The sequence below is a fragment of the Protopterus annectens genome, chromosome 8.part0 (genome assembly GCF_019279795.1).
Source record: "Protopterus annectens isolate FY-2018-M chromosome 8.part0, PAN1.0, whole genome shotgun sequence".
NCBI classification, from domain to species: domain Eukaryota; kingdom Metazoa; phylum Chordata; order Ceratodontiformes; family Protopteridae; genus Protopterus; species Protopterus annectens.
In genome coordinates this window covers 1,514,260,408-1,514,278,694 of record NC_056741.1, presented here as the reverse complement: position 1 = coordinate 1,514,278,694, position 18,287 = coordinate 1,514,260,408, and the positions used below count along the sequence as shown (strand labels likewise).

The 18,287-nt window shown below is 41.6% G+C and overlaps 1 protein-coding gene across 1 annotated transcript in view; it reads left to right on the top strand.

Annotated features, from left to right (window-relative positions):
- The window catches only part of LOC122808108 (NXPE family member 4-like), a 513,467-nt gene that overhangs the window by 338,465 nt on the left and 156,715 nt on the right, over positions 1 to 18,287 (top strand). Inside the window, exon 4 of the mRNA XM_044079080.1 lies at positions 11,312 to 11,530. Coding sequence (XP_043935015.1) covers positions 11,312 to 11,530 — 219 coding nt within the window. The remainder of the gene's footprint in view (positions 1 to 11,311; positions 11,531 to 18,287) is intronic.

The window sequence follows — 18,287 nt, the reverse complement described above, 5'->3', positions numbered from 1 at the left end:
GAGTCAGGTATCCATAGGACCTTTGACAGTACAAAGATTACCATACTCTTTAAGAGAAAACTCCCTCATATAGTCCAAAAATCCATAGTCTGTTTCTCCTGCCAGGATTTTCAGGGTCATCCAGATTTTGTAACATGAGTGTTTTTTCCAGTTGTTGTTCTTCCTCCCCACTTTCACTGTTGATGCAAATGCTGCCACTTATTTAGTAATCTCCTACACATTAAATTTCTGAGTAGCTGTAACAGTATTCTTTATATCTACCATAGCATTGGTCCAAGTCAATGAATCAATGATACTTCACTTATTCAGCACAGGAGCAAGTCCACAGGTCAATTTCTTGTCTACAATATTTGAGGAAGTTTGAGTAATGTCTAGATGAATGTTATCAGCTTTAGGAGCTCTTATTTTGTTTGTGTAAATACCTCAGACATGTGGTTTAAAGCTCTGGAAGACTGATGAATTAATGCTGTTCAGAAACAGAAAACATTTATTTTTTTATACATTTTATTCACTGGTGGTTTGCCATGTCAAAAGTAGCCACTACAGAGTGGGACTATGACTAGAATCATCCATCCTGACTTTCAGACAAAAAATGATGAATTGTCATGTTGATTCACAAACAGAAAACACAAAGATAATGGAATAGGTGAGGCAATCATTTTTACATCTATCCTGACTTATTATAACAATTCTTTTTGTCAGATTTTTTAGTTGATAAATCAGGATAGGTACTAAAGTGCACGTCAGGAAGTGCTAGTCAGTTCTCCTTAATATGGTGTGGTAACTAACTTACCACTCGATTGTGCATGTATAATGTATAAAGGTAGTTCAGAAAACAACTCACCATTGCATTAGGAGGTTTGTACAGTATCATTCAATGTTCTCTTAATTCCTTCCTTGCATCATCCCTAACAACGTTTGGTAAAATGCTTTAGGGTTACCATTATGAATAATTCAATACTGATTATTTTTGAATAATCTTATCATTACTGGGTCCTTCAAGATTTCTGAAGCTCATTGTAGTAGCCTGTGACTTCCAGAAGGAAGATTAGCGTATTTTTCAAATTATTTGACCTGTTTTCACAAATGAAACACATCATGGCTGGCCTTTCGATTTGCCTAACATGCTGATATGACATACTTCAGAATGGAATATACGTAGTATCTGAATTTCATTTTATATAAACAAATAAGTCTGAAAGCTCCAGGTCTGTATTAGCATAAAATATAGAGAAGCATAATTGTCAGCACAGCATGCTTAATGCAAAATACGTGTGACACTAAGGTGTATTGGAGGCACAGAATAGGATGCTGAAAAAAAGATGAAGAATCTCAGTTCTAATACTTTATTAAGAAAAACTAACTCTTCATACAGCACATAAAACTCATATTTCAGTTTTAATACTTTATCAAAAAGAACCAACTATAAATACTGCACATAAAAGTCATAGTAAACCACAAATTGCTAATAAATTATTGTAAACCTTAGCTTCAGGCAGAGCAGCTCAAAGAGGCTTTCAGACACAAGAGAGTATAAATGTTATTATAAGTGAACATTTATTTATTTTCTCTGTTCAAAAGATCACTGGAATTGACTCACTAGACAGCCCTCAGAAATACATAAATCGTACCGGAAACAGGAGTAATAGTAATACAGTAACAGCAGTGCAAAATTCACAATATTGAACTCCACTGAGACTTTTCAGCACTACCTGCAACACTTCATACTTTTAACAACAGATAATGAGATGGGACTACAGGCTGCCATCTAAATCAGCTTTTACTTAACACTATGCAGCATTGTACAGGAAACCAGACCACATGAAACAGATACAGGTCTTCAGACCAGTTCTGATTTGCAGTTAGTGAACAAATAAATAAACAAATTACACTCACTAAGCTTACATGAAATATAAAATCATTACAAGCAGAAAGGCTTTACATCTAATGAATAAAATGAACATGATGTCACGAAATAAAAAAGAATAAAAAAAATAAAAAAATAGCTATTTTGTTTCCTTTAAAATGGATTTGATAGACGCTGTAAAATCATACAGTGTTTCTGTTGATTATTTCAGATTTAATCTCATGTTGTGGTCATGATTGTTTAATGGATACTGTTGGCAACTTTGCTGCCAAAAAATTGTTTCCCCTTCCTGGCCTTCTCAGTTCAAACCCCAGGGGAAACAGGCCACCTAGACTACAGTCTCAGGGTATGCAGAGATCTAAACAATGGAGTGCTCCCACCTCCAAAACAGGGAGTGGTAAGCCGCCCCCTTATGGAAAAAGTTCACAATGACTTATTAATTATCCTTCCCAGCCCTGCCCAATTACTTGTGCCCCTAGGTGGAAAACTTGCCCTTCATGCAACAAACTGTATGTCCATTACTCAGGACCAATGGGTCCTAAACATTCTATCCCAGGGGTACAGATTCTACTTCCACTCACTGCCAACCCCAAGCGGGTTTCTAGATCTTCCCCCAAATCAGTGGGCAGAGGCTCAAATGCTGGTGCTTTTCCTGCTCAATGTCAGAGCTATTCAACCTTTTCCAGTAGAACAAAGGAGGCAGGGCTTCTACTCCATACTTTTCCTGGTGCCCAGAAAAGAGGACTCTTGGCACCCAATCCTTGATCTGTCAATCCTCAACACCTTTCTGGTGGTCTCAAAATTCAAGATGCTTACCCTGCAACAGCTTCTCCCTGTGCTAGCCGAGGATGCCTGGTTAGTCACTCTAGACTTAAAAGAGGCTTATCTGCACATCCCCATAAGGGAGTCATGAAGGAAGTATCTACGCTTCAGGGCAGGCTCTCTGCACTATCAGTTGTCTGCACTTCCCTTTGGCTTATCTACTGTGCCTAGAGTATTCACAAAGTGCCTGGCTCCAGCCATTGGCATATTGCAGGCCGAGAAATATCCAAATCTTCCCATACTTGAACAATTGCCTAATTCAGGCAGGCAATCAGGAATTACTAGTTCAGCACCTGGCATTTGTAAAAAGCCTTCTCACTTCATTGGGGTATACCATCAACGAAAAGAAATCACAACTGCTGCCCAGTCAAAAAATTGTATTCCTGGGAGCAGGCTTGGATACAACTTCTCAGATGGAATTTCTCACTCCAGAAAAACAGGTCTATCTGACCAACTACTTCAAACAACTGGCTACCAGAACCCAGCTATCTGCAAGGAAAATACTGCAAGCCCTAGGGTTCATGGCCTCATGTATTCTGCTAATTCCATATGCAAGACTGCATATGAGGAAACTTCAACGGTACTTAAAAAGTCTTTAGTGCCAACATTCTCAGGACCTGGAAACAATCATTCCAATCATTCCTTGTCTAAGGGCCGAGTTTCTTTGCTGGACAGAAGCATGCAGCCACAACAAGGGACTGCCTTTCACTCAATCCCCCGCCGCCCAAACCCTGACAACAGATGCATCAGACTATGCATGGGGAGCTCATATGGCAGGCAAATGCATTCAGGGACACTGGAGCCCAGGCCAAATTGTCCTGCACATCAATCAAAAAGAGTTTCTAGCTGTACAGAATGCTCTAACAGCCTCAAATACCTAATCCTTCCAGGACAGCTGCTGATAAAAACAGACAACACCACAGTTATGTGGTACATAAACAAGCAGGGGGGAACCCATTCTTACCCACGCTGCAGGTTAGCCATGGCCCTGTGGAACATAGCCTTGAGCAACCAAGTGCATCTACAAGTTCAATTCCTGCCAGGCAAGCAAAATTCACCGGCAGACGACTTAAGCAGAAATCTCCTAGACCCACACTAGTGGAATTTGGAGCCCAGCACCTTCAAACTCCTAATCCAGAGGTGGGGGACATCGGAGGTGGACCTCTTTACCTCCCCCGAGAATCACCAGTTGAGCAAATTCTGCACCAGAAACCCTCTTAGCAGGGCCTGGAAGGTGGATGCCCTATCCCTCCAATGGGAAAACCTCTCAATTTATGCCTTTCCCCCTCTGCTCCTTCTCTCAAAAGAACTACGCAAGATCAAACAGGACATGCCAAGGGCAATTCTTATTGCCCCGGACTGACCAAGCCAGCACTGGTACCCTCTCTTACACAATATGACAACAGTGCCACCCTGGCACCTTCAACAGACTCCTACCCTGCTGTCTCAGCAGGAGGGACAGATTTTGCATCCACAATTGCAAACCCTAAACCTTGGCTTATCCCATGAATACACCACCAGCAATCCTCAGCAAACAGGACGTCATTCTTGAAGCCAGAAGGCCTAATACTAGGAAATCCTATGCTGAAAAGTGGAAAAGCTATTGTTCTTGGAATCAGTCAGAAGGAAAGGACACAGCAGTGCCCTCCTTACTTCTATTCCTGGATTACCTAGTAGAGCTACTTCACAGAGGCCTATCCTTCTCCTCCATTAAGATTCATGCCTCTGCCATCTCAGCTCATTATAATACTGAGCAACCTCTTTTTTCTCACCCTCTCATCAAACAGTTCCTGAGAGGGGCCAACAACTTAAGGCCCCCTAGGAGAGCACCCACCCCTGCCTGGGACCTTAACTTTGTACTGGAAATGCTCACGCTTACCCTTTTTAACCTGCTGCTTCAGCTGAGTTAAAATTCCTCTCTTGGAAAGCAACCTTGTTTTTAGCTATAACCTCAGCAAGAAGAGTGCCTGAGTTACAGATGCTTATGGCTGTGGAACCCTTCATTATTTTCCATGCTGACAGGGTTTCCCTCGGGACTAACCTGTCCTTTATGCCTAAGGTAGTGTCCAGTGTGGCATTAAACCAATCCATCCATTTGCCAACCTTCTTCCCTAATCCTCAGAATAAAGGGGAAAGGATTCAGCACTTCTTGGATGTGCACAGACAGCTCAGGTTCTGCCTTGACAGGACTAAACCTTTCAGAAAATCTGACCAGCTCCAAGCAGCTTTGCTACAGGGGCAGAGGGCAGGGCCATTTCAAAGCAAACCATTTCCAAATGGATAGCACACTGCATCCATTTCTACTACAAACACCATGGAAAAACAAACCCTCAGGGGGTCAGAACACATTCCACTAGGGCTACTTCTACCTCTACAGCATTTCTCAGGGGAGTTCCTACCATTGACATTCTGGAAGCTGCTACCTGGAGTTCTGTGCACACCTTCACCAAGCATTACCATTTATCTATTTTTTCTAAATCCGGAGCTTGATTTGCTACACAGTCGTACAAGGCCTGCTAGCCAGCCCTAACACTTTTTGTCTGCTTCCACCCTTCCTAAGCTTTGGGAATCAACTCAAGTGTGATGACTGCAACAGTGAAACATGAAGAACATAGTACAGTTGTGTACACTTACCATAAATGTAGATGTTTGAGTGTATTCCCTGTTGCAGTCCTGGTTTCCCTCCCTCCAGCTCCCTGGATTTCTCTAGTCTTTCTACCTCTCCTCTCTATGGCTATTTTTAATGGCAGTGGTATTTACTTTTTACTGGTGGTGTTCCACACCATATACTAGCTTCCTGTTTGGGGGCTTCTGACATCTGGGGCAAGAAAAACTGATGTAATGGCATTGGCTGCCTGTTTTATACCTCTGATGACCTGACATCATGGAAGAAGCTACAGCATCCGACGCAGAAATCCCAAGGCTCTGGTATTCGGGCTGACTGAGGGCTGCCTGCAGGCAAATAACCCAGGTGTGATGACTGCACCAGTGAATGCACTCGAACATCTGCATTTATGGTAAGTGTACACAACTGTGCTTTCTGAGCATCATTATTTAGAAAGTCAGAATTATGGAATTTTGAAATTACAAAGTGGACCCATAAATAATATCATCTGCAAATAGAACCAGCTTTTCCTGGCTACCATACCAAATATCCTTGAATTTCTGAGACCCTTATTTTCTTTGTCAGTGGTTCTAAATATAATGCAAACAACAAAGGGGAAAGTGGACAACCCTGCCTGGTTCCTCTACTCAAGCAGAAATTATCGGAGAGGACCCCACCCACTTTAATTTGCACCTCCAATCCTTCATATATTCTTCTAATCAACCTTAAAGTCATATCAGGGAAAGTAAATGCTTCCATTGCCCTGCTCATGAAGTCCCAGTCTACTCTGTCAAATGTTTTCTCTGCATCAAGACCCACCAATAAAAGTGGTACGTTCCTATATTCTGCTTCCCTATGGATCATGTTCTGTTAATATTGTCAGATGTTTGCCACCCCTCCACAAAACCACACTGATCCATATCTATCAGTTTTGATATCACTTTTGCCATTCATTTAGCCATTATGGGCGTAAACAGTTTATAATCATGGTTTAGTATTGAAATGGGCCTGTATGAAGCTGGATCCAATGGATCATTACCCTCTTTAGGTATTACTGTTACCACCGCCTTCTTCCAGGATGCTGGTACTTCTCCTTCTTTTAAAATGCTGTTAAGCAAAACCTTCCAGATCTTTATCAGTTTTTTCTCTCTTAACTTCCAAACTTCCAAACTTCCACAGGAATACCATCTATTCCTGGGGACTTTCCTGTAGATTAGTTATGCATAGTCATTTTTATTTCATCCCTTCCTATCCTCACTGTTAGTAATTGAGACTCATCTACCTCTAGATTTGGCATATTTAAAGGATTACTTGTTTGTGTTTTGAGAAAATTCCACTTTATTAGTAAATTGATCAAGTACTTACATCTGTTGTACAGATGTTATTTTACTGACTTGAGTGAGGTTAGGGGAATAAACCTACATTACAGAGAAGAATGCTTTTCTCCATTTTGAGCTAAAGGCTGTCTATCAGATGTCTGTATTCCAATTGGGAAGATTGCTTCTAAAAGAACAAGAAGACAGTATGGGGGCCCCTCACAGCATTACAGCTTTTTGTGGATGACATTGTGTTTGCTCCACTCATGTCTACAATTAGAGGGGTCTGAAAACTATCTTCTCTCTCTATTACAGAGATTTAAAAAATAGCCTAATTTCACGACAAACATTTTGAAGCCTCAAGTGATATGGACTTCTCCCCCAAAAGGAAATATGTCTTTCTGGCGCAGGGGTTTAGTAGAATTCTAAAATGTCTAGAATGTATTTAAGGCCAAATTTAGATATAACAAAAGTACTAGTTCAAACAATAGAAAAGAACACATTTGAAAAACTTAAGTAGGAATGGGTTTTTACTTTATTGATTTATTTATTTGGAAAGAAGGAAAGTTGATATATTGTGTGTGCAAGAGACCAGATGGAAGGAGAGTAAGGTCAGGTGTATAGGAGGTGTATTCAAGTTGTTTTATCATGATGTGAATGGGAGGAGAAATGGGGTAGGGGTTATTCTGGAGGAACAGTATGCCAAGAGTGTTTTGGAGGTGAAAAGAGTGCCGGATAGAGTGATGTTTATGAAGTTGGAAATTGATGGTGTAATGATGAATGTTGTTAGTGCATACTCTCCACAAGTTGGGTGTGCGATGGATGAGAAAGAAAAATTTTGTTGTGAGTTGGATGATGTGGTGATGAGTGTACCCAAGGGTGAGAGACTGGTGATTGTAGCAGATTTCAATGGGCATGTTGGTGAAGGGAGCAGAGGGGATGAGGAAGTGATGAGCAGGTATAGTGTTAAGGAGAGGAATGCAGAAGGTCAGATGGTAGTGGATTTTGTGAAAAGGATGGACATGGCTGTGGTGAATGTGCATTTTAAGAAGAGGGAGGAGCATAGGGTGACGTACAAGAGTGGAGGAAGATGCACACAGGTGTATTATATCCTATGCAGGAGGGCAAGTCTGAAGGAGATTGGAGGCTGTAAAGTGGTGACAGGGGAAAGTGTAGTTAGGCAGCATAGAATGGTGGTCTGTAAGATGATGTTGGTGAGCAAAAAGAGGAGGACAAGTGTGAGAGCAATGCCAAGGATCAAATGGTGGAAGTTGAAAAAGGATCATTGTGAGGTGGAGTTCAGGGAAGAGTTAAAACTGGGGGACAGTGAAGAGTTACTGAATAGCTGGGTAACTACAGCAGAGAAGGTAAGGGAGACAGCTAGAAAAGTGTTTGATGTGACATCTGGACAGTGGAAGAAGGACAAGGAAACCTGGTGGTGGAATGAGGAAGTACAGGAGAGTATACAGAGGAAGAGGCTGGCAAAGAAGAAGTGGGATTGTCAGAGAGATGAAGAATGTAAACAGGAGTATAAGGAGATGAGGAGCATGGCAAAGAGAGAGGTGGCGAAGGCTAAGGATAAGGCATATGAAGAGTTGTATTAATGGTTGGACTAAGACCTGTACCAATTGGCTAGGCAGAGGGACTGAGCTTGGAAAGATTTACAGCAGGTAAGGGTGATAAAGGATAGTGAGGGAAATGTACTCACAAGTGAGGAGAGTGTGTTGAGCAGATGGAAAGAGTACTTTGAGAGTTTGATGAGTGAAGAAAATGAGAGAGAGAAGGTTGGATGATATGGGGATAAGAATCAGGAAGTGAAACAGATTAGCAAGGAGGAAGTAAGGACAGCTATGACGAGGATGAAGAATGGAAAGGCTGTTGGTCCAGGTGACATACCAGTGGAAGCATGAAGGTGCTTAGGAGAAATGGCAGTGGGGTTTTTAACCAGATTGTTTAATGAAATCTTGGAAAGTCCAAGGATGCCTGAGGAGTGGAGAAAAAGTGTTTTGGTACCTATTTTTAAGAATAAGGATGATGTGCAGAGCTGTAGTAATTACAGAGGGATAAAACTGAACAGCCACAGCTTGAAGTTATGGGAAAGAGTGGTAGAAGCTAGGTTAAGAAGGGAGGTGATGATTAGTGATCAGCAGTATGCTTTCATGCCTGGAAAGAGCACTACAGATGCGACGTTTGCTCTGAGAGTGTTGATGGAAAAGTACAGAGAAGGTCAGAAGGAGTTGCATTGTGTCTTTGTGGACTTGGAGAAAGCATATGATAAGATGCCTAGAGAGAAGTTGTGGTATTGTATAAGGAAGTAGGGAGTGGCAGAGACATATGTAAGAGTTGTACAGGATATTTACAAGGGTAGTGTGACAGTGGTGATGTCTGCAGAGGGAGTGACAGATGCATTTAAGGTGGAGGTGGGATTACATCAAGGATCAGCTCTGAGTCCTTTCTTATTTGCAATGGTGATGGACAGGTTGATAGATGAGATCAGACAGGAGGCCTCATGGATTATGATGTTTGCAGATGACATTGTGATCTGTAGTGAGAGTAGGGACCAGGTTGAGGAGACCCTGGAGAGGTGGAGATATGCTCTAGAGAGGAGAGGAATAAAGGTCAGCAGGACTAAGACAGAATATATGTGTGTGTGAATGAGAGGGAGGCTAGAGGAATGTTGAGGATGCAGGGAGTAGAGTTGCCGAAGGTTGATGAGTTTAAGTACTTGGGATCAACAGTTCAGAGTAATGGTGAGAGTGGAAGAGAGGTGAAGAAGAGAGTACAGGCAGGGTGTAATGGGTGGAGAAGAGTGTCAGGAGTGATTTGTGACTGGTGGGTACCAGTAAGAGTGAAAGGGAAGGTCTACAACGGGGTAGTGAGACCAGCTATATTATATGGGTTGGAGACGGTAGCACTGACAAAAAGGCAGGAGTCAGAGCTGGAAGTGGCAGAGTTAAACATGTTAAGATTTGCACTGGGTGTGACAAGGATGGACAGGATTATAAATCAGTTTATTAGAGGGTCAGCTCAGGTTGGACGGTTTGTAAACAAAGTCAGAGAGGTGAGATTGCATTGGTTTGGACATGTGCTGAGAAGGGATGCTGGGTATATTGGAAAAAGGATGTTAAGGATGGAGCTGCCAGGTAAGAGGAAAAGAGGAAGGCCTAAGATAAGGTTTATGGATGTGGTGAGAGAGGACATGCAGGTGGTTGGTGTGACAGAGCAAGATGCAGAGAACAGGAAGAAATGGAAATAGATGATCGGCTCTGGCGACCCCTAAGAGGAACAGCTGAAAGAGAAGAAGAAGAAGAAGTTAGTCAGCTAATGAATTAGCTCTTCTCTGTATCATTGTGGATAGTTGAGTGCAGCCCATCAAAAAGCATGTCTTTAGGAGGTGGAAGTAAACTAAAGTATATGGAGAAAATCCATTCAAACATGGCCATAACATACAAAACTCCATATAAACTGTGAACTGAGATCAGGAGTGAATCCCAGACCCTAGAGCTCAGGGACAGAACTTTTTCCAATAAGCCACTGTGCTGTCCATTCTGATAGATGTTAAAGATGGCAGCAATGCAGCATCTACTTATTTTGTTTAAATTATTTTGGTGCCTGTTGTACTCTCCCATTGGATATAGCATTAGTGCACCCTCCTTAAGTCATACTGAGCAAGTGGAAAAGCATCTTGTCCAAGTGTTACTGCATTCCTATTTCCGCTAGGGTGAAGACAGAGGTCATGGTAAAGAATAAATAAGAAGGAAGCATTCAATTCCACAGTATCAGGTGCTGCCTCTTAGCTTTCAAGTTACATATATTACTCCCTCCCACCCACAATTACCTCCATACCATCATGCACCCACGTCAAAACTTTAATAAAAGCGCACCTAAAAACATGCTGGCTATGCCCTTGCAACTCACTCTAATATCACCCACCCCATCCAACCACTACCTTTCTTTCCACTCCACTAACTATCGTGATTATAGCAAGCTCAGATGCTCATAAGCCTAGTACTTATTATACAGCAGGAACATCTTATTGTAACATTTGTTAATGTCTGTTATGTACTTCACAGATAAAGATTCTAGTTGTCTACTGATGTACTATGTTCTTCATCTGTAAATATGTTGTAAGTAATTGCTATGTAAATTGTTAATCACTATGTAATAGAATGTAACTACTGTCTGTTTATTTTAACTGTGGAGCTTTTCTCCCCGGGCCTCCGCTGAAAATGGACCTACGTCCAGTCGGACACTCCCGGTCAACAAATATAAATAAGTAAATAAATAATAATATATTAGTTCTGTACCTTGACCAATCTTAAAATGTACCATGGAATCAAGTTCAAGTGGTATTCATGGAATAAGTCTGGACAGAAGTGCAGGTCTGAGGAAGAACTTGTGAATTTGTGCTCTTCTGTTAAGTACACACTCACTGTGTATAGCATTGGATGAGTACTGAAATGTGTCAAATACCCCTTTTCCCAAGAAAGAAGCAGTCTATGTTTGGGTTGTAAACAATGCAAAACTTTGTTGATAGGTAACATTTTGATTAAAACTGCTATACAATATGTCTAAATATCCATAGCTGTGCCTAAAAATCTCAGAAGGATATTGCTGGACCATTCTTGGTTTACATAAATAAATATATAACAAGTAAACTAGCAGATCCACTTCTCTCACTCTTTTTTTCCTTTTCCTTAGATCCTAATATTAGGGATTCAAAATGTCAACGTGAGCCTCTAAGAAGTCTGAACACATCAGGATTTGTTCTGAATCGAACTTGGGTATCATCCATTTGCCAAGGCAAAATATTCACTGTTCCTGACAGAGCCACACAGTGTATGAAAGGAAAGAAGATTTTTTTAATTGGTGATTCTACAATTCGTCGGTGGTTTGAATATTTTGTGAAGTATATGCCAAGTAAGTGTCAATTTAGCTTTTTATAACTTTAATAACATTAAAAACTATCAAATGGGGATTGTGCAGAACTGGCATATTAATGAAGAGAACAGGCATCTATTAATACTGTCAGCAACCTGGCTTCATATTATCGCTTGGGTTCTGAGGGACCAACCAAGGGAGGAGGTTATAGTGGATGGTCAGCATGCCTTTCATAGTAGAGAAATGGCCCTCAATCATATTGCTGCTATAGCAACCTAAAGGGAAGCCTAAGTGAGTTGTTACAAGTGACTTAGCAAGCAGTTCCATCTTCTTCCTTTCTGGCAGGCAGTGAGGGCATGGACGTTAATTTCTGAAAGGTAGGGTCAATGATCAGAGTGAACTAATAATAATGCACCCTTACTCACCTCCCTCATGTTTACCTCCTTAACCCCTAAATACTACCATCTTACTAGACCAAGTTACATTAGTCCTAAAACTAGACACTGTTACAAAACTTTATTCAAAATCTTAAAACTCATACTCAGGATACATTACAACCTCACAATGGACAGTGACATCCACCCAAACCCTGGTCCATCCCCACCTGTTGACCCTAATCCCCCTATTATATCTCCTACCACCATAGCTCCAACAAATAGTCCTCCTAACTCACTGCTGGCCTGCCATCTAAACATTAGGAGCATAAATAACAAAATTCAGCACCTGCAATGCCCTCTTAGCTGTTCATTTCCCAGATATATTATGCCTAACATAAACATGGCCAAAGCCTGCCACCAAGGACCATGAGATTCTGCCACCAGAGTACAATATGTTTCGACTAGACTGTACCACCAGAAAGGGTGGTGGAGTAGCCATACTTTACAAGTCTACCCTATCTGTCAGCATAGACACCCAACAACCACCCTAGTTCAATAATGCTGAAATTCTTATCTCAGAACTACAAATTAATAAAAACAAAAATGTAAACATTGTCTGTGTCTACATTCCCCCAGGGAGAAACACAGAAATCTTAGAAGACTTCTTATATTGGTTATCCAGTAACTACCCCCAAGAAGCAATTGTTCTTGGTGTTTTCAACATTGACTGGAACACTTGCTCTTGTGAAACCCCCACAACCCACATAAACCTCTATGGATTTACTCAAATCATAACCTTTCCCACCAGGACAGGAAAACCCAATAACAAGGAAAGTACCCTAGACTGGATACTTGTCAATACCCATCTTCAATCCTATAAATCAGGCAGTTTGCCTGATGACCTAAGTGACCACTGTCTCACCTATGTAGTCAAGCTCAAAGTAGACTGCTCCTACCAACCCACCTATAGAACATTAAGAAACAGCAAGAATTTTATTCTCACCAAGTTTCAAAATGAACTTAAGGCATGCAGCTGGTCAGTACTAAAAAGTTCCCCCATAGATGAAACAGTAGCATACTTTAACACCAAATTCCTTGCTATTCTTAACTCCCATGCTCCCAGCTGCTCTATTAGAACCAAAGTTAATATTGCACCATGGCTTTCTAAAGATACCAAAACCAAAATTTCACTCAGAAACAAAGCATGGGCCACCTACCAAAATACAAAATCCCCACTTGATGAACTAAGATTCAGACAGCTATGGAATGACACCAGAAAATCCACAACCTTAGACAAAATGAACTACTGCTACCATCTACTGCAAAAACACCAAAACAAACCTCAAAAGTTCTGGGCAGGAATAAAAAAACTACTCCACCCAAGCCAAACCGCCAATCCACCCCACTCAGCTTCCCTACAGAAATCCCCAGTGGACATTGCTAATAACTTCAACAGCTTCTTCACAGAGACTATCCAGTCTCTAGACAGCCAACTCTCTCCAAATGGCTCTAATTCTAATGCAGCCACACCCAGTAACCAAACACACTTTACCTTCCAACCTGTTCCTACTCAACTTATTCATCACAAATCACAGGATCACAGATCACAGGTTCATACTAGGCTAACTGCCCTTCTGGGCCATTTTAAGCCTAGCCAATTACCCCATGTGAGAATATAACCATGCACCTTGTGTGTGTAAGGTAAACACCTTAACCATTATTCCAACCTCTAAGAAACTAAGACCCACCACCCTGGCTGCCGACCTCTTCCCAGCAGACTATCTGCAAAAGGCTGCTGACACCATAGCATACCCCATCTCAATCTTGATCAACAGAGCTATATCTGAAGCTACTGTACCCACTATATGGAAAATCTGCCATGTCATACCTCTCCATAAAGGAGGCAGTTCCACTGAGTTGTCAAACTTTAGACCCGTAGCTATTGTCACCTCTAGCTAACATTATGGAGAAGTGTGCACACATACATCTCATGCACTGCCTCACACAGGACAAGCTGTTGTCTAACTTTCAGCATGGCTTTAAGCCACACCACAGTAGTACTTCTGCCCTCCTTTCTTTCTCTAGCTTCATTAACTACAACCGCAATAATAACAAACTATCCTCAGCACTATTTTTAGATCTCTCCAAGGCTTTTGACATGGTTGACCACAAAATGCTTATAAATACCTTGAAGGCCTTCTCCTTAAACAGTTATGCACTCCAGTGGTTTCAATCCTACCTGCAGGGCAGGCAACATTCAGTCCTATGGCAGGGCAAGCTATCATCTCGCCTACCCATCACATTAGGAGTCCCCCAGGGCTCAATACTAGGACCCCTTCTTTTCTCCATCTTTATCAACGACCTTCATTCAGTCATCCCAGATGCTACCTGCATTCAATATGCGGATGACACCACCTTGATTTGTTCTGACACCTCACCAGCTACTTTATTCACATTAACCCAAAATACCTTCAATACAGTGGAAAATGGCTCTTTAATCAACATCTACTCCTAAACCCCAACAAAACTAAGCTGCTTCTCTTCTCCCTCACACACAGAACCCCCCCCCCCCCCCGCCATCCTTCAATGTAACTGCAAACAATGGCACTATCATCTCCCAGGAAGCCCAAACTAAACTACTGGGTGTCATAGTTGATAACAACCTGAAGTCTGATGCTCATATCAATCAAACTATTAAAACCATTAATAAAAAACTTGGCTCTCTTAACAGAATCAAACCTTTCCTTACCCCACTTGCTAGAACTGCAATTGCCCATTGCCATCTACTATCAACTCTTCTCTATACCTGACTTCTATTCTCCAACTTAAACAAAACAGATCTTAATAAACCATCATCCTGCTATAACCACATTGCCAGATTTGCTACTGCACAGCCTACCGGTCACACCACTGTCACAACCTAAATCACCTAGGATGACTTTATTTATTTATTTACATTTGTTGACCAGGAGTGTCCGACTGGACATAGGTCCATTTTCAGTGGAGGCCCGGGGAGAAAAGCTTCACATTTAAAATACACAGACAGTAGTTACATTGGATTACATAGCGATTAAAAATTTAACATAGCAATTAATTACAAACATATTTACAGATGAAGAACATAGTACATCAGTAGACAACTAGAATCTTTATATGTGAAGTACATAACAGACATTAACAAATGTTACAATAAGAAGTTCCTGCTGTATAATAAGTACTAGGCTTATGAGCATCTGAGCTTACTATAATCAAGGTAGTTAGTGGGGTGGAAAGAAAGGTAGTGGTTGGATGGGGTGGGTGATATTAGAGTGGGAGTTGCAAGGGCATAGCCAGCATGTTTTTAGGTGTGCTTTTAGTAAAGTTTTGAAGTGGGTGCATGATGGTATGGAGGTAATTGTGGGTTGGAGGGAGTTCCATAATTTGGCTTTGGCACAAGAGAATAGTGCTTCACCAGCAGAGTTATTGGCTTTAGTGATCTGCAAGTGATTTTTGTTGCTGGATCTTAGTGGTCTGGTGGTACGATAGGGTTGGAGTAGATTCTGGAGGGATGGGACATTTAGTGGATGGTTTACTAGTTTGTGGGCAAGTGATAGTTAATACCATTGAAGGAGGTGAGGGAGTTCAAGCCAGCCCAGCTCAGCAAGCGAGACTATGGTAGGATGCCCCTGTGGCGAATTTGGTGATTTTGTTGTAGCAGGTCTCTAGCTTGTTTAGATTGCATTGCCTTAGGTTGGTATATATTGGAGAGGCATAACGTAGGGTGGAGATAAGGTGGGAATTTGCTACTGAAATCTTTGCTGCTTTGGTGAGAAGTTGCTTATTTCTGTATAACGTTCCTAGTTTTTTATGGACTTTTTTTATGGTCATGGATATGTGAATGTCAAATTTTAGTTTATTGTCTATTTCCACTCCTAGCAATTTGGTGTGTTCAGTTGGGTATATAGTGGTGTTGTCTTTTGCTGTGATGTTAAAGTGAGAGTTGTTTTGAGTATGTTTGGTGGGTTGGAAGATGAGTAGTTTAGTTTTGTTTGGGTTGAGTATTAATTGGGCATTGGATAACAAAGTTTCAACAGAGAAAAAGGCCTCCTTTGTGACATTTTGCAGTTTGGGTAGGGACTGGGCTGAGCAGATGGTGGTTGAGTCATCTGCGTATTGTATGAGTGTGCCATGTTTGGTGGCAGAGGCTAGATTATTGGTGAAAACAGAGAAGAATAGGGGTCCAAGGATGGATCCTTGGGGAACCCCAATGGAGACAGGTAATTGGGGAGCTATGTCATTCTGCCATACAACGGATTGTTGGCGGTCAGACAGGTAACTCTGAAACCAGTTGGTGACTGATTGAGAGAAGGATAGGTTATTGAGGACAGAGATGAGTTGTTTGTGTGGGACCATGTCAAATGCTTTAGATAGGTCTAGGAAAGTAGCAGAGGAGAGATAGCCATTGTTTTTATGCTGAAGGATAGTATTAGTAAAGGAGAGTAAGGCAGTGGTGGTGCTATGGTTTTGTCGGAAACCATGCTGAGTATTGGAAAAGAGGTTGTTAGTAAGGAGGTAGTCTGAGACCTGAGAATGTATGCATCTCTCTAGTATTTTGTAGAGTGGAGGGAGAATAGCTATGGGGTGGTAATTGGTTAGTTCTGTGGAGGGGCCGTCCTTGTGGAGGGGAATTATATGTGATACTTTCCACAGTGTGGGAACGTAACTTTCTGACAGAGATCGGTTAATCAAGATGGATACTGGGTAGGCCAGAGCATCAGCTGCAATTTGTAGATATTCACTTGGGAGGTTATCTGCTGCTAATTTGGTGGGCTTGAGTTTTTTTATGTTGGAGGTAGGTACAGGAGAAAAAGAGAAGGCAGTGGGGAGGTTACTAGTTGAAAGTGTGGGTTGGAGGGGAGGGGGGTTGTGTTGTTTAGCTAGTGATATTATGGTTTTGTGAAGTGTGTGTTGAATGAGATAGCAATATTTTTGGAGGAGTGAGGAATGTTAGGAGGAGGGGTACTGACTTTACCTGAGTGGAGGTTGGAGTTTATGGAGGACCAGAATTGTTTGGGGCTGTGTTGGGAGGAGTCTAGGGCAGACTGGCAGTATTGGAATTTGTCATGTTTTATTAGCTTTTTAACTCTATTGCGTAGTCCTAGGAATTTCTGTCTAGTTGAGGGGGTTTTGGTTTCGTGCCAGTGCTCCCAGGCTTTATCCCTGTTTTTCATGTCTGATTTAGTGGTTTTCTGTAGCCATGGGGAGGGTTGTGCTTTTGTTCTGGAAAGTCTTATGGGAGCATGGTAATTAAGGATGCTCATGAAGGTAGTATTAAAAAATTCAACTGCGTCATCAAGACTGAGGTACTTTAGGGGATACCAGTTACATTCTATGAGGGATGAGATGAATGTGAGTGGGTTAAAGTTTAGTTTTTTTACGTATTTGACAGTAGATGACAGGTTTAGCTTGGTATAGGTATTTTTTGAGTAGGAATGTTGGGGAGTGATCACTAAGGCTATCTGATAAGCAGCCTGTTTTATATGACTGGGGGCTCTTACTGACTAGTATCCAATCCAGGGTAGTGTGCTTGCTGGAGTTTTTATTTATCCTGGTTAGCGACTGGACTAGTTGGGTGAAGCCATGAAGGTTTATATGATGGGTTGGATTGTTGCCAGAACAGGATTGCCAGTCAGTATTGAAATCACTTAAAATTATAGTTTCTTGGGGGAGATGGTGGGTAGACCAGCTGAGGAGGTTTTCTAGTGGAGGGATGTTTTGGCCAGGTGGGAAGTAGCATCCAATTATGTTGATGGTTTTGTTTTGGTTTATTTTGAGGTTGGTATATATTATTTCTTCATTGCCTATTTGTGGAGCTGATGATTTTAAGATCTGGATGTTTAGATGCTGTTTAAATATTATAGCTACACCGCCTCTTTTCTTGTTTAGCCAGTCTGCTCTTAGTATGCCGTAACCGGTAGGGAGTATTTGCCCACTGGTAATGTGAGGTTTTAGCCAGGTTTCTGTCAGAATGACTATATCTGGGGAGTACAAGTCTATGGTGGCATGGAGTTTGTGGACTCTGTTGGCTATACTTCTAATATTTAGGCTTAGTAGAAGGAAGTCACTTGGCTGTCTATTTGCTGTGATATGGGAGAAGTTGTGGTTTCTAGTCTGATTATGAGGATTGGGGTTGGAGATGGTAGGGCCAGGGTTGGGGTGGATGTCTCCACTTAGGGCTAGTTTTGATATGCATGAGGTTATTAATTTTCTCAGTTTTTGAATGTGTTTGTTTATTAGGGAAACTTTATGATTGTGCTCTGTGGGTAATAGGTATGGTGGGAGGGTTACTGTGTTAAGTTGTAGGGATGCTTTATGTTTGGGTAATATACTTAGTAGAGTATGAGGGGGGTGCATAGGGATGGTTCTTGAGTTGATGGGAG